This window comes from Podarcis melisellensis, assembly GCF_964234715.1.
Source record: "Podarcis melisellensis genome assembly, chromosome: 3".
NCBI lineage: Eukaryota > Metazoa > Chordata > Lepidosauria > Squamata > Lacertidae > Podarcis > Podarcis melisellensis.
This window is the reverse complement of record NC_138530.1, coordinates 88793658-88808374: the sequence shown is the minus strand read 5'-3', so window position 1 is coordinate 88808374 and position 14717 is coordinate 88793658. Positions and strand designations below refer to the sequence as shown.

The 14717-nt window shown below is 39.6% G+C and overlaps 2 protein-coding genes across 27 annotated transcripts in view; both read right to left on the bottom strand.

The window, feature by feature from the left end:
* The window catches only part of LOC309366917 (dystonin-like), a 301144-nt gene that overhangs the window by 112960 nt on the left and 173467 nt on the right, over positions 1-14717 (bottom strand). For all 26 annotated transcript variants that reach the window (XM_081905876.1, XM_081905879.1, XM_081905865.1 and 23 more), the window contains 3 exons: positions 14201-14289; positions 13591-13726; positions 1420-1572 (listed from right to left, as the gene is read on the bottom strand). In XM_081905876.1, the coding sequence (XP_081762002.1) occupies positions 1420-1572; positions 13591-13726; positions 14201-14289 (378 nt within the window). The remainder of the gene's footprint in view (positions 1-1419; positions 1573-13590; positions 13727-14200; positions 14290-14717) is intronic.
* LOC309366272 (uncharacterized protein) lies at positions 3029-12885 on the bottom strand (the record flags this gene model as incomplete). Its single annotated transcript, XM_081904725.1, has 7 exons — positions 12605-12885; positions 6828-12497; positions 6362-6496; positions 5208-5423; positions 4115-4265; positions 3947-3999; positions 3029-3280 (listed from the first exon to the last, which is right to left on the bottom strand). The coding sequence occupies exons 2-7, from the start codon at positions 12450-12452 to the stop codon at positions 3029-3031; spliced, it is 6432 nt and encodes a 2143-aa protein (XP_081760851.1). The 5' UTR covers positions 12453-12497; positions 12605-12885.

Below are 14717 nucleotides of genomic sequence, written 5' to 3'. Positions count from 1 at the left end.
ATTACAGCTAACTGCATGTGTCACGTGATCACAAGATGCCCTGGGAAGTCAAGGTAAACACACTCTGGCCTTTGCCACTGACCAGGGAACAAAGGGCTTCTGGAAGCCTTCATCTCCTGCCTTCCGCCACAGAAGGGACACCACCACAAGGGAAGTCCACCCTGACATTATGCAAAAGCCTGAAATGGGGCAGCTGTGGGGTGTTTGCTTCTTCCTCTCCCTGCAAGAAAGAACACTTGGCTCCAACTGCTTATTATCCAGGAACTTCAGGTCAGAAAGGAAGCAAACTCTGACTCCATCCAAGGGACATGAAGCTGACGGGTTGTGTAAGGAGTTGTTATTTCAATCACTTGCAAGCTTGCCGTGATGGTTGTTTAACTGAGAGGGCAAATAAATAAATAAATAAATAAATAAATAAATAAATAAATAAATAAATAAATCCAAATAAATAAGTAACTAACTAAATGAATCAACTGACTTAGCTCCTTGTATCTATTAAGCAGTGTACATTCGACTGAACCGTTTACTGGCATAAACAAAAAACTGCATGAATTGGAGCAATTGGAAGCCAAACGCAAAGAGCTACTTCTTTACAGAGGCTGAGAATATTGACTGGAACTACCTGTTTATGTTTTTTAAGTATTCTTTTTTTAATACCCCAAAACTGTTTCACATCCTTCCGCTCCAAAAAGGATTCACTTAAAGAAGTTAATAAAATGTATAGAAACAGACACAAAGGGTTTTTTAAAAAAAACAATCCATGAAGAATACCTGTTTTAAAGCCGCTGGCTGTATTTTGATAAATTTGGTGTCGATTTGTTTTTAAAGTTTGATTTTGTCAGTATGTTTTAATTAATGTTTTTTTGTGAGCCACTTAGGAGATTTTTGCTGATAAAGTGGTATAGAAATCTTGTTAAATAAATAAAAACGAATAAATAAAATTGTAGGGTTTTTGCAGTAACATTTTTTTGTTTTTTGGGTGATTTTAACTCATTTATACTGCTTTGGAATTGAAGAAATGAAGGGCGATATCTAACAATTTTGCATAAGCATACTAACAAACCTCTAAACTAGGGATGATTTTAGCTCTCCTCTTCTACCGCATTGCTGTTCAGTGGATTCATTTTACCCCACATTCTTGAGAGCCATTCCAAGATGTTTGTGCAGGCTACATAAGGGGCACTGCTGGAAGGGTACACAAGGGATATTGCTAGCACCTCATTGATGACCTACCAACTTTCACACTATAAACTCAACTGGACTTCGGGTGAGGTGCAAACAGCTAGTCCAAAATATATTTACAGGGCTTGCAAAATGCTCCCAAGCGCAATTTACTCAGAAATATTTACAAGTAACTCCAATGTGATTTGTAAGGATTGCAGCCTGGCTCTGCTGCTGCCAATTAGTCAAGCATTGTACCTCCTGTTTGATCTGGTATTGCTGCAACTCTGCCTTGGTATCTTCAATAGCAAGTGCTTCTTTGTGGCCGATCAGCTGGTTTTCCGTCTGTGTGAGAAGGTCGCATATATCCTGTAATTTTTCTGTGAAATCCTGGTGCTGGTCTGCCAAGTCCTAATTTAGAATAAGAAGAAACCTGAATAGAAATGCTCAGAGGCTCTCATAGAGGTTAATGTTCAAACAACCAAATTTCAAAGCTTTCACCAGACACTATTTCTGAGAGTATGCTGTAAACATGATAGCAGCTGCACACAGTTTAAAGAAGCTGAATATAGAAGGTATGAGATAAACCTCACAAATGCTGTAAGTAAAGAGACCAGGTTTTGGATGGAACCGCCCAGCAGAAGTCTGGCCATGCATTATGCGTGTGAAAATCCAAATCTCTGAATGGCTTGAAACCTGTAACAGACAGGTATTAATTCTGAAAAGGGGATGGCAAAACAAAGGTTAGTCGAAAACCATGTGTTAGATCAGTTGGTACATGTAATATTACCCGCATATAAAATGCTATTGTGTTTTAAGCAATACAGAAGCAGACATGCAATGGCACTCATTGTTCTTAACGGTACTTTCATCCCTATTAAGCATATTTTTTAAATCCTGCATTTCCTGGCCTGAAGACTCTCCCTTCTTCCTCAACTGATTAAAAAAGAAATTGTCCTTCAAAGTTAATCTTGTTTGGTGCTTGCAGACTAATAAAATCATAGAGTTTGGAAGGGACCACAAGGGACATCTAGTCTACCCCCTGCCCCTGCAGGAATCTCAACTAAAGTGCCCAGGACAGATAGCCAATCAACCTCTGTTTAAAAACCTCCAAGGAAGGAGAGTCCACAACCTCCCAAGGAGTTTGTTCCACTGTCAAACAGCTCTTGCTGTAGAACTCTGCTTCTTCTTTTTCCCTGTTAGCCCTACTGATGACAAATTCCCAATGCTCTTGAGTACATTACCTTCCATACACTAGAGGAGATGTGGGGAACCTTTGGCCCTCCAGATGTTGCTGGACTCCAGCAGTTTTAGTTCATCAATATCTGGAGGCCAAAGGTTCCCCACACCTGTGCTAGAGTGATCAGACCTCTTAGAAGGCCCTCAAGAGGAAGAACAAGCACCTGTGGCTATTTCACCTACAAAAGGGCAGCATGCAAGTCGCAGAGTGATTTCCCCAAATCACAGAGGCATCCATTGTTGCTTCCTGGGACAGGGAGCTGGTTAGATTCCTGAACTAGATGGCAAAGCATCCTTCTTCAACAGACACCCAAAGTCTAATGTGAAGTCCTAGGTCTGCTGCCTCAGCTTTATTAGTTTGTTTATGACTCAGCTTTAAAGTCAAAGTCAAATCATTACCCACTGTTGGGTAAAGCATTTTATCATTTCTATATATTGCTGTTGAAACAAAACTTGCTGTTGAAGGAAGCACACAACTGGTCCCTCAAACATTTATCATGTGGCTCTAGAATTCTGAAGGATAGGCACACCATATTCTTTTGCTTTCGATCTCAGCTAGAGTACAGTTTCTGCACTTCAACATTTTGTCACGTCTCCACTTGGGTTCAGTGTCATGCTAAGCACACAATCACACACAGAAGCAAACCTTCTGGTCAACAAGAACTTGTTCTGTCTGTAAGAGAGTTTCAAAATGGTTGACTTGGGATCTTATTGTCTCTTGCATTTCCTGGAAGCGCTTCTGTGTGGTATTCAAGAGCCTCAAGAGCTGCTTGCTCTGGTTTGGGGAAAGATCTTGAGCATGCTCAGAAATGAAGAACTGAATATCAAGTGCTGTGGATTCCAACTGCATTTTTGTACATTCAAACTCTTTCTCCAGGTCCTGCAAATTAAGTAATAAAAATAGTTAGCACAAAAAACCCTGCAACAGCTTTTCCCAACCTGATGCTCTCAAGATGTTTTGGCATGCAGCTTCCATAAGCCTCAGTCAGCATGGTTATTGGGCCAATAGGAATTGTTACAAATCATCTAGAGGCCACCAGATTGAGGAAGCCTGCCCTATCATTTGATAAAAGGTTAAGCTCACTCACTGATTTTTTTTAAATCATTCAGATATCTGATCTGGAATTCACTCTGTATCAGTTCATAATCCAGAATCTATTAAAGAATATTACTAGACGTTTAGGTTTGTTGAGCCTTCCTCAAATTCATTGACTCGCAACATCAGATCTACATAATGTTAAGTGTAATGTTGGGGAGGAGAGGGGGGAAACCCCATTGCATCAGCAGAAGTTGTTGTTCAAGTCTTCTGCTGACTCCACCCTTTATTTTTGAATCATTGCACTGAAGGGAATTACACTGAGGCTGTGTTTGCTACAGTCTTGGTGGACATATGTGCAAAATATGTGACTGATAATGAGTTAAATCATAAACTTACTGACAGCATTTTCTGATGTTGAGCCTAGCACCAACCTCAAGGAAGAATTATTTTCTACTATTGAGATTCAGAACTTCTGTAAGCATTCTGTTAAAACTATAGGAGTGTTACTTGCACAAAACCTGACTGCCTATCCGAACTAACAATGATCACCCAAACTATCACTACTTTTGAACATGTAGGTTATCAGTAACTAGTACTGAATCAGAGTGGACATCAGCTACAAAACATCATATCTAGAAGTTAACAGTCACTGACAGATTAGGCACCAAGTGATACATGCCTTGAGTAACTGAAACCTTTGCTTCACATCTTCTATATCACATGTATCCACTTTGAGATTATTCATTATTTCACTCTTCTCCTCAATCCAACCTGTAAACTCCTGCAGCTTGACTAGATGTTTCTGATGAAGCACTGAAAGTTTAGCCTGGAAAAGAAGTTCAAATAAGATATTTATCCGACAACAGACCTAAACCAAACTAAAATGAAAACCAAACCAAAAGATTTCAGTTAGATGACAGCGAAACAAAGCTACTGACATAATCGGTAAAATAAGGAGATATTTTTTCCACTATATACATGTGGCATATTTTAGATCTACAAGAACACTTTGCTGATGATACCATTTGCATACGCAAAGTCTATTTAATTCTGACACTTCAACAATGGGCAAAAGGTTTATATCACTTATCTAACAAAAAATCTTTAGGAGACAGCAAATTCTTTCCAATCCCAGTTACCATTTCACGATAATGGAACTCCTTTTCTTTCAAAACTCACTAAATAATGAGACTAAGAACAAACTCATGTACACATGCTTATCAATTTAGGTTGGTATTTTTGTAACGTGCTCTGAGACTATTTAGTGCAGGGTGGGTTATAAGTCTACTACTACCGCCGCCACCACCACAATCAATGGATACACAACTGAACATGAAAACATTAAAATGAATTGTTTGAGAAAGCTCTTGTCTGCGGTGCTGATCTATGATCACTGAATCACACATGCACATCATCATTTGATGTTCAAGTAATCAATGGATGCACAAGTTTTTGTATTCGCTGTGATTCAGAAGGAATGCATCTGCAATCCTACACACACTTTCCTACAAATAAGCCCCAATGAACACAGAGGCACGCACAGGATTGTGCTGCAAGTGATCATTCATTGTGAACAAACTTTTAGAGCATGGGTTCCAGCTAGCTAGTATCAGGCAATAAATTTGTCACCACGTATGCAAAACCATTTTACAATACTTATTTGAATTTTACACTTGGTTTTGTTTAAAATGGTTGAACTAAATCTAAGTTTGGAGTTGGATAGGTTAAAAATCTATAGAAGTAAAATAGATGTGGGCTATGAACCTACCATTTCAGAGTCTACTGCCAAGACTATTTGCTTTGCTCGATTTGAAGACATTTCGCAGACCCCAAAGAAATCCTTCTCCAAACATTCATAGCTTTCTTTTAGATCCACAAGCTGTGCTCTGGGAACATCCTTGTGCTGAAATTTTAGAAACTCTTCTGCTAACTTCATATCTTTTCGCAGAGTAACAGCAAAGCCAGCAAGCCCTGATTCAAATGACTACAAAAATAAATAAATACAGATGAGGTGCATTAAGGTCTTGCCTAAAATTAGTAGCACTGCGTGCAAGACAGAAGAAGAAACTTCTGCATTTTAGGGAGAAGTACCATTAGTCCTAGAGATGGCTGGGAGACCTGAAATCCCCACCCAGTCATGATGTTCATGGGCACTCAGCAAGTCACTAGCCACCTCACAGGGCTGATGCAAGAATAAAATGGGGTCACCCCACCTAAAATTGCCCTGGGAAGCTTGGGAAATGGCCACACAAATGAGATAAATTGACCCTAGAACCCAAGATACACATCTCTTTATTTTGCTATCTCTCATTCCCCACTCACCTGCCACACTGCTCATATCATTTTTTATACTATGGCAATAGCTCTTCCTCCAACCACTGCTGCACCACCCCTTTCCTTCATCTCAGCATCCATCTACCCAGGGATACCTTAACTTTAGATATTGTGGCCAGGCTCACCATGCTCTCTTCTCTCTTCCTCCTACAAATTAGCAGGAATGGACTACAAAATGCATGCACCATAGAGAGAGAATCACCCATGGAGAGAGTGTAATGTGTAGCCCAAGCCCGTAAATGGGATCGGTGGGGAAAGGACTCAAGAGTGTGCTGTTCCATTGTTTTGTATTAGATGACAAATGGGTGCACATTTCTGTGCCTTTGGGTGAGAGAAATGTGGGGTGATGATCACTGGCTAATGTTAAGTATATTTTTTATGATTTGTCAAATAGATTTAGCATATTTATGACAGATAATACATATTTAACTATACTCTTATTCTGATGACTTGTGTTTTGAGGGTCTTATGAGCTACTTTGAATATATTATTTTGCATGGAAAATCAGCATATAGAGACTTAGTACTAATGACATCTGACCTCACTATTTAACCTCGCTTTCTCTCTCTCTACAGATAAGAAGCTTACCTCTAACTGCTCAAGTTGTATTTTTAGGTCTTCCAGGTCATTGCTGATGGGCTGCAGGTCATCCAAGAGAAATTTCATATCTTGAACCACTGTCAAATGTCTCCTCATATTCTCTAAGTACCAAGAGCATTGCTGCTGAAAATATTATTGTCATTTTAGTGTAACTAGAACTTATCAACACAGTAGCAGGAAATCACTTTTAAAAACAAAAAGGACGATGTGTGGGGTTTTTTTTTTTTAAAAAAAAAAAGCCTGGAGATGCAATTTAAATGTTCATCTGTGATTCTACTATGATGTTAACCAGAGGACATTCAATTCCTTGCGATAGGTGATTCAGTGCATACTGGTAATATAGGTGCCATGTTTTGATTATGCTAACAAGCAAAAGCACCAAAATGAACTAAATAAATTTTTCATTTGTTTTACGTGTCTTTACTTAAGACAAAAATTGTAAGTTGCTACTCACCATGCTCTTTGAATCAGGTCTTGGTCCAGAGTCCTCTGTTTCCAAGGTTTCAGAGAAGCTTTTTGGTTGCTGGTATGGCTTCTCGGGCTGAGGGTATCCTTTCGAACCAAGAGCCTTACTGAATGCTTCAGTACTCTCTCCAGCAGTTTCTGCTTTTAATCCTGATGAACTTGTAGTTTCTCTTGAGATGGGAAAGGCATGGTCATGCTGAGAAGCGTTTTTCTGCTGCTCTCTTTCTGTCTGGGCCTTCATGTCCCTTGTCTCACGGGTGTTCTCATTTCTTTGACTGCAGCGGTCTTGTTTCAGTATATCGAGGAGGAGATCAGGACTTCTATTATCAAGCCAAATAGGTGGGTTAGAATTAGGTTCGTTTGCATGTATGCACAACGAAGCAGCCATTGAGGCACTTCTAGTATCCTCACTTCTATGTTGGACAGCAGATTTGGCAGGGTCCTCGTTTTCCCAGTGTGTGCTATCAACCATTTTAAGTAAATTTTGCATTAAAGCTTTTGTGCAAATATAACTTAAAGGTTCCTCTTCCTGCTTGCAGTAAACATCTTTTATATTTCCTTTAAGTATTTTTGTTAAGCTTTTAGGTAATATGGGAGGCACTTCAGGAAAAACAACTTCCTGATCATTGACTGGGGCAGAATTAGAAAGCATCACATCTTTTAGTGATTGCTGCATTTTTATCTGGATGCCATTTTGAGAGAAAGTAGGCTCATGGTCTAGAATGTCATCTTCAGTAGGCTTCCCCAAACTACTGTTTTGAGTGACCTCTGCTTCATGTGCTTTCTGCTCATAGCTATTCTGGCTATCATCTCTGGTGTCTAAAGTACTATAAGAAGATCCAATTACACATGTATCTTCTCCAGAAGCTGTTTCATCAACCTTGCTCCCTACTTTTCCAATAGCTTCAACACGCTCCATATTGTTGAAATCACATTTGTAGCTTTCATCATGATACACCTTGGAATGAGCACTAGCCTCTCTGCTAACTTTATCTCTTGTGGGTTCTGATACAACTGATGAAGGAAACAGCTGTTGTTTGGGGTGCAATTCTTTTAGGTGCTGTTTTCCCTCGCAGTTTCCACTTCCTGATACCACTAGCTCCTCTCTATTCTCTTCACTGTCTCTTTCACCTTCCTTTAGGTAAGATGAACCATTCTCTCTCATTGCTAAGATATCCTTGGCCATTATATCTTTCGCACTTTGTTTTAAATAAGTAGAGAGGTCAAACCCCTCTACATAGTGCACTGATTCATCTTTAGCAATGCCATTGGAGTCTGTAACCAATGTGGGCTTATTTGAAGTTTGAGCAATACTTATTTTTTCATCATATGAGGCAGTAATTTCATAACCATTTTTAATAACTGATGAATAAGGCTCCCTAAGGCTTCCACTTGATTCCTGGATATGATCTTCCTTCAGAATGCACACTCCATTTTTATTTTGTTTCAGCGCACCAATTTCTACTTGACTATGTGGCATACTGGTAGATGCTTGTTTTCCATTATCTACTTCTTGTCTTTTCTCACAATTCAAACATGGCATTGATATATCATCAAGAATTTTAGCTTCCCTGTGTTCAGCGTGTAAGTTTCTTTGAGAAGGTATATCAGACTTGGCACTAATATTTTCTGTTCCAATTGCGTCTTCTGATGTTGCACCATTGCTTATGCTTAATTGGGAGGTTTGACTGTTCTGTAATGCAAGGTTGTCTTGCATGAAAGGGTCAGAAGCCTGTTCTGTTTCTTGCTGGCTTCCCTCTTTACTTTTACATGGTAGGTCCTGAATGTTTTCTTTAACAACATCAGCTAAATTTTGATATTCATTAGCACTGTAGCTTTCAGGGCACTGTAAACCATTGTTTCCTGTTGCCTCTGAAAGTGCAGACACCTGGACCCCAATGTTTTTATCATGGCACTGAGAGTAATGCATTTCCAATACCTCTTCATCTTCATAATCTGTCTCATCATAAGTATCATAATCAAAATCCACATAATCATAACCTTCAAAATCATCCCCACTGTCACCATTATCGCTACTGCCATTATCATCACTATTGCCACTGCCATCATCATCACTGTCATCCATACATATGCTTTCATGTTCACTCTCAGAGTCATCTTCTTTCATTTTAATGCCCTTGTGCTCACCTCTTTGCATTTTAGCTTCATCCAACTTTTCCAGGGAGCTGTCAATCTCTTTACTTTCTTCCCTTTCTTTTTTCTGACCATTATCTTCTATATCTCTACTGCTTTCTGCCTTGTCTTCTAGAATTGTGCCTAGTAGCCTTGCATTGAATGCTGCCATATTTATAATTTCAAGTGTATCAGAGTCACTTGTTTCACTAAAGCACAGAATGCATTCTTCTTCCTTACTTAGGTTGCCCGTGGAAGATTTTGCTTTTTCTTGCAACTCGTCTGCTACTCCATTGATGGCTACTGCACTGTGGACGAGCTCTGGAGTAGCATCTTCTTTAACAACAGAGGAGTCACCTTTGTTTATTCTGTCTGAGCTACATACTGTACCATTGTTATGATCAATTTGCAGAGCATCACAGGTTTCACTGCGATCTTTATGTTGAGTTGGATCACAAGGATCTTCTGACTGAGTACTATGTTCTCTTTTATGCAACAGCTCAGATTGCTTGCTGTTATTGCCTTCCAGAACTAGCGAGCCACATTCAAATGTTGACTTGCTGTCATTCACAGGTGGTTCATCATGCTTCATACTAGCACTGACTTCCAGAGGTGATGTGGACTCACTATCAGTATTGATTTTAATGGATGACCCATCGAGAGTGTCAGTAGTGACTTTTACTGGGAGCCCAGCATTTGTATCAATGGAATCCTTGAGTGGACATCCAGCATGAGTAATAGCACCGTTTCTCTGAATTGGTCCAATATATTTATCTACAGTATGATATTCCAACAGTGCAATGCCATCAGAACTGGTATGGTCATCAAGCAAAGATACACTACATATATTAGCCTTATCTATGGGTTGTTCTCCATCACTGATATTCATCTGATTTTCTACAGGTTGCCCACTTTCAGTCTGTTCTTCCTGTAATAATCCATGGATCAAATTTACAGTGTCTTCCAGGAGGGAATCACCATTAGAAGTATTTTCTAGGACTGACATGCTATAGTTATTGGTGCAATCTTCCAGTAACTGACTGTCATGTGTATGCACTCTAGTTTCCAATGGTAATGCATCTTGTATGCTGGTGTAGTTTTCCAATAGACAGCCAGCAAATTTATTAGCATGGTCTTCCAATTGTGAATTGCCATAGCTATCTGTAATGTCTTCTCGTGGTGGCCTATCATTCATATGAAGACATGCACCATGCATTATAGAGTGGTCTTCTAATGGCAACTTGCCATTCCTATCATCAATGTTATGCAATATTGGGGTGACATTCGTTTCCGCTTGCAATACTCCACTCTCATTACAAGTCTCTAATTCTTTCTTAGTGCGTTCATTTAAACATTTTTGGTCAGGTTCTATACTAGTGTATAAACTATCCTGAAAGTCATCTTTTACCTCATCTTTCACATTGTTCTTCATTAGCATAATGCCTTCTTCAATCTGCAAAACCTGAGGCATGCATTTTTGCGGGCTGTTGTCCATGAGATGTGAAACGTTAGTGCTTGCTTGAGCTTTCTCATCTTTCTTAATAGCTGAAGAATAATTTGCATCCAAAACACTACTGAAGATGCCTGGGGAGTCGTTTTCACTCCCCTTAATGTTCTCCCCCTCTACTATGCAAATGTTATCTTCATTTACTATTGGAGGAAGGTGTCCTTGTGAACAGTTTGAAACAGATGTTTTCATTTCAGCATTTTCAGCGTTTGCTTGGTCAGTTAAATTTTCATACCCTTCCACTGGCATTTGTTCTGGAAGTTTCAGTAAACTTCCAAGTGCATTTTCTTTTTCAAGATTTTGACCTGGATTGATTTCCTTTCCAGATCTATTCGTGACACATTCTGACTGCTCTGAAGCACGAGCCACAATATGAAAACCATTTCTCCCTGAGACTATGTCATTCTGGTGATCTTTACAAAATGCCTCCCTCTTATTGCTGCTGGATATATTTTGAATACTTGTATCTTGTTCTGAAACATTGCTAGTGAGATCACTAAACATTGCCCCTTTGGGCTGTTGCTCAATATGTTGTGCTTTTGTGTTTAAACACAATTGCCCCTCAGTCTCATTTGTATTATTTTCAGAACGACTGCCACCCATTAACAGGCTGACTGTTTCATTTAAGTCACCACAATGCAACAAAAGCCTCTGACCGGTGTTCGCATCCATACAACTATTTATCATTAGGTAAGACATGAATAGCTTTTGAGTTTGTTCCGAGTGGCAAGGTATGGGCTCACTGGTGTCAGAAGTGTTTACATCCTTCCCATCAGCATGTTGGTTGGATGCCTGGAGTTCACAAGACGAGAGCCATCTTGCCGCTTTTTTCAAAGGCAACGGTATATCTTCCACATTAGGCATTTCATCAGGTAGGGTAACACTGTTCAAAATTGATGAAGCGTTGCTTTCTATGACTCCCTGCTGGGCTGCATCATCCAGGCTGATCACTTCACAAGTTTCTGGAATATAGAGTGCTGCGATTTTTTGCCGCCCCTTTAGAATTTTGCAGGCCTGCTCATTAGTGATCATGCCTTGATGCAAAGATGTAGATACAGGAAATATTTCCCCACTATGTGGCCAGATGAGTCCAATGAAGCCTCGTTGTGCCTGTAGTACCAGCAAAGCACTACTAGAAGAGATCAGGTTGCACTGCACAGCTTCATCTACAGACAAACGTTTTGATGAATTTGGACACAAGATCCCACCTGTCTGAAGCTGATGAGTCAAAATAGCACAAGCAGCATCCTGGTCAATAACCCCTTCTCTCATTGCTTCTTCAACAGTCATTCTGTGTCCTGTATCAGGATGAATTATGCCGCCAGAAAGCAGCTGGGCACCTAAGAGCCTGAACATGGTCTCCCTCTCTATGAGTCCTTCATGAGCTGCTCTCAGAATAGTTATCTTCCTTCCACATTTTAGTGTTATTTTGCCTCTTTCTTGAGGGGTCACAGGCAAGAGCCTCAAGCCTGTTTCTCTATGTACTACAGTTCTTTCAAGCAATTCCTCAAGGGTTATCTTCTCTGCAGTGTTGGGGTCAATAAGGTCTTTGCTCATGTCACGTCTTTCCAGGAGTTTAGTGTATAATGCTGCAGAGATCAGATTCTTCTGAAAAGCTCTGTGCAAAGTCAGCTGTTCTCCCGTGGCTGGTATCATTAGGTGTCCTCTGGAAAGCTGAATCTCAAGAATTTTAATAGCAAGAGGTTCTGAAATTAAACCCTGTTCCAAAGCAGCTACAACTGGGAGTGCTGCTGATTGCAGTTCTGAAATGACCATTTTAGCATTCTGTAAACCTTGTAGTTGCAATACAGCTTGGTCATCAACAAGTTCATGGGCTTTGGCTTCTTCAAGGTCAAAACTTCTTCCCAGGGCTGGTGAAATTATATCTGATAAAATGAGCTGGCTCTGAAGCAACTGAATTCCGGTGTCATAGTCAATAAGGCCTTTATAAATTGACTGCAAGACTGAAAACATATCTCCAGTTGTTTGATCAATAATGCCAGCTATAACTTTATCCTCCTAAAAGTGAGTATAAAAATATGAATTGTCAGCATTTTATGAATGGTAAATGATTAATACTTTGAATTTTAATATGATATATGTACAATATAAAGTCACTTACTTACCAGAGTTCCACCCAAACTGTGAATGTTAGCAGTTCAATGCAGAAGTGATGTCAGTGATTCAACAGCACACGGTGTGATAAAAGATTGAAACACAACATGCATCGGTACACCAAAAGCCTATGCTCTGCATACACCAAGAGGGTTAGTGGAAGATAAAATAGTAGATGATTGCATAGTGAGCAAAAAAGACACGTACCTGAAAGGCAAACTGTCATGCTATCTATGTGCTTTGTGAGAAGTTAGCATATATTGAGGAAACAGTATGTGGTACAAAAACACACATGCTATTCATGTTTACAGCATACAGCACTTTTACATAGACACCCAAACACATAAGGATCAAGTATTGTAGCTACTTAAATGCACTGCAACTGTGTTGTATTAAAAGTCATCCATTAGGAACAACATTTAAGAAGTATGTGCAGAATAGTCTTCCTTTGCATATACTCTCAGGCATTTTGTAATGCCTTCCAAAGGCAGTGTCAAATGTAATAGATCTTAAAGTATTATCTCATAGTTAATGTGACTATAAACTCCAAACGATGTACCCAGTTGAAATTTAATGGCATACTTCCTGAAATACTTATCAGAGAGCATATAGAAGAGTAGAGAGGCTATGGAACTTCCACGTGGTGTCATGTTTCTGAAGTACAGACGTTTGTCAGAATTCAAAGTATGGCTTTTAAAAAGAAGGGTTAAGTGATGTATGATTCTATGCTCTTAGTTCATGCAAGACACAAGGTATAAAAGCCTGTTCATATACAACTTTCCACTTGTCCATTTATAGACACTCAGCTATAATTCTAATTCCACAAACCGATCGAAAGCTGTCATTCATTTAGTTCTGATTTTGTTTGTGTGATACACACAATTCGGTGCAGGTTTTTGTTTTTAGTATTCATACAGAATTCCAAAACCATGCAATGGATCAGATTCAGAAAAGCATATATACTACAGCCAGCAACATAACTCAAACTGTTGACTACCTTTTCATCCACATTTTCATTATCTGCATCTTGTTCCTGCTGCAACTGCTTCAAATCTTCATTGGACAACAGTTTATAACCTTCTTGCAGGGACCTCACGTGGTTTTCCATTTCATTTTTCTCTTCATCTGTCATTCTTTTGGGAGGGGGAATAGAAGATGTGAATGGAAGTGCTAGCAATTTCTAAACATTAGTTGTTCTCTCAAGAAATAAACATACAGGGTGGAATTCAACATCATGCTATGAGGACATGTTCCAGCAGACCTGGAGACAAGGTTTGCTTTGTAAGCTGATAACTTGGCAGTGGTGGCGGGTCATATGGGCAGTTATTCCCAGGGATACACTGGTAACAAGCAGTGCAATTATTAGTACCACCATTAATTAATGCAAACTGCTTTAGTTCAATTAAGTAAGGTGCCATTTATAAGGTAGAAGGGGCAGTACCTACCCACACCCCATTGTTTCAGATTTCATATAAGAACTCCTGAAACTAGAGGATATCTGCTGCCTGCACACTGATTTTATATAAGAAATGGCTGAAACTCGTCCTCAACACAAATTCTGAAAGGGCACGACTAATTTTAAAGTGCAATAATCACAATGAACCTACTTATCACCATGTTTTGCTAAAAACGTCTGCGTTGTTTGCAAAGCTTCTGATATCTGTTCTTTCTTGGTTAACAATTCGTCAGAAGATATCTGAAAAAAGGAGGAAAATATGTTCACAACTCCATTCTAGAAATAAATTTAAAAAGGGGGCGGGGGTAAAGCAAAAAGGTGAGAAAGGAGTGAGCATTTCAGGAACATTATCAAGGGCATAATGGGTGGTATCCAGAGATGTATGAACAGTGTTCTGCTTGTGCAAGGAGACTTCCCCTTCCTCACCTTGCATGGTCCCCCAACCCTCTGAAACAGATTTTGTGGGTGCACAGGGAGTTGCAGGGGAGAGGGGGTGGCAAGACTATTCTTTTGTATACCACCCTTCATCCACAGATATCCGGGCAGTTCACAGTATGAAAATACAAGATAAAAACACAAAATAGCCTATTGTACGAAGGGAAGTCTTTTGAGCATGTGTGACAGCAGCATCAGGTACAACCCAATGTATCTTTAATAACAGCAATAGC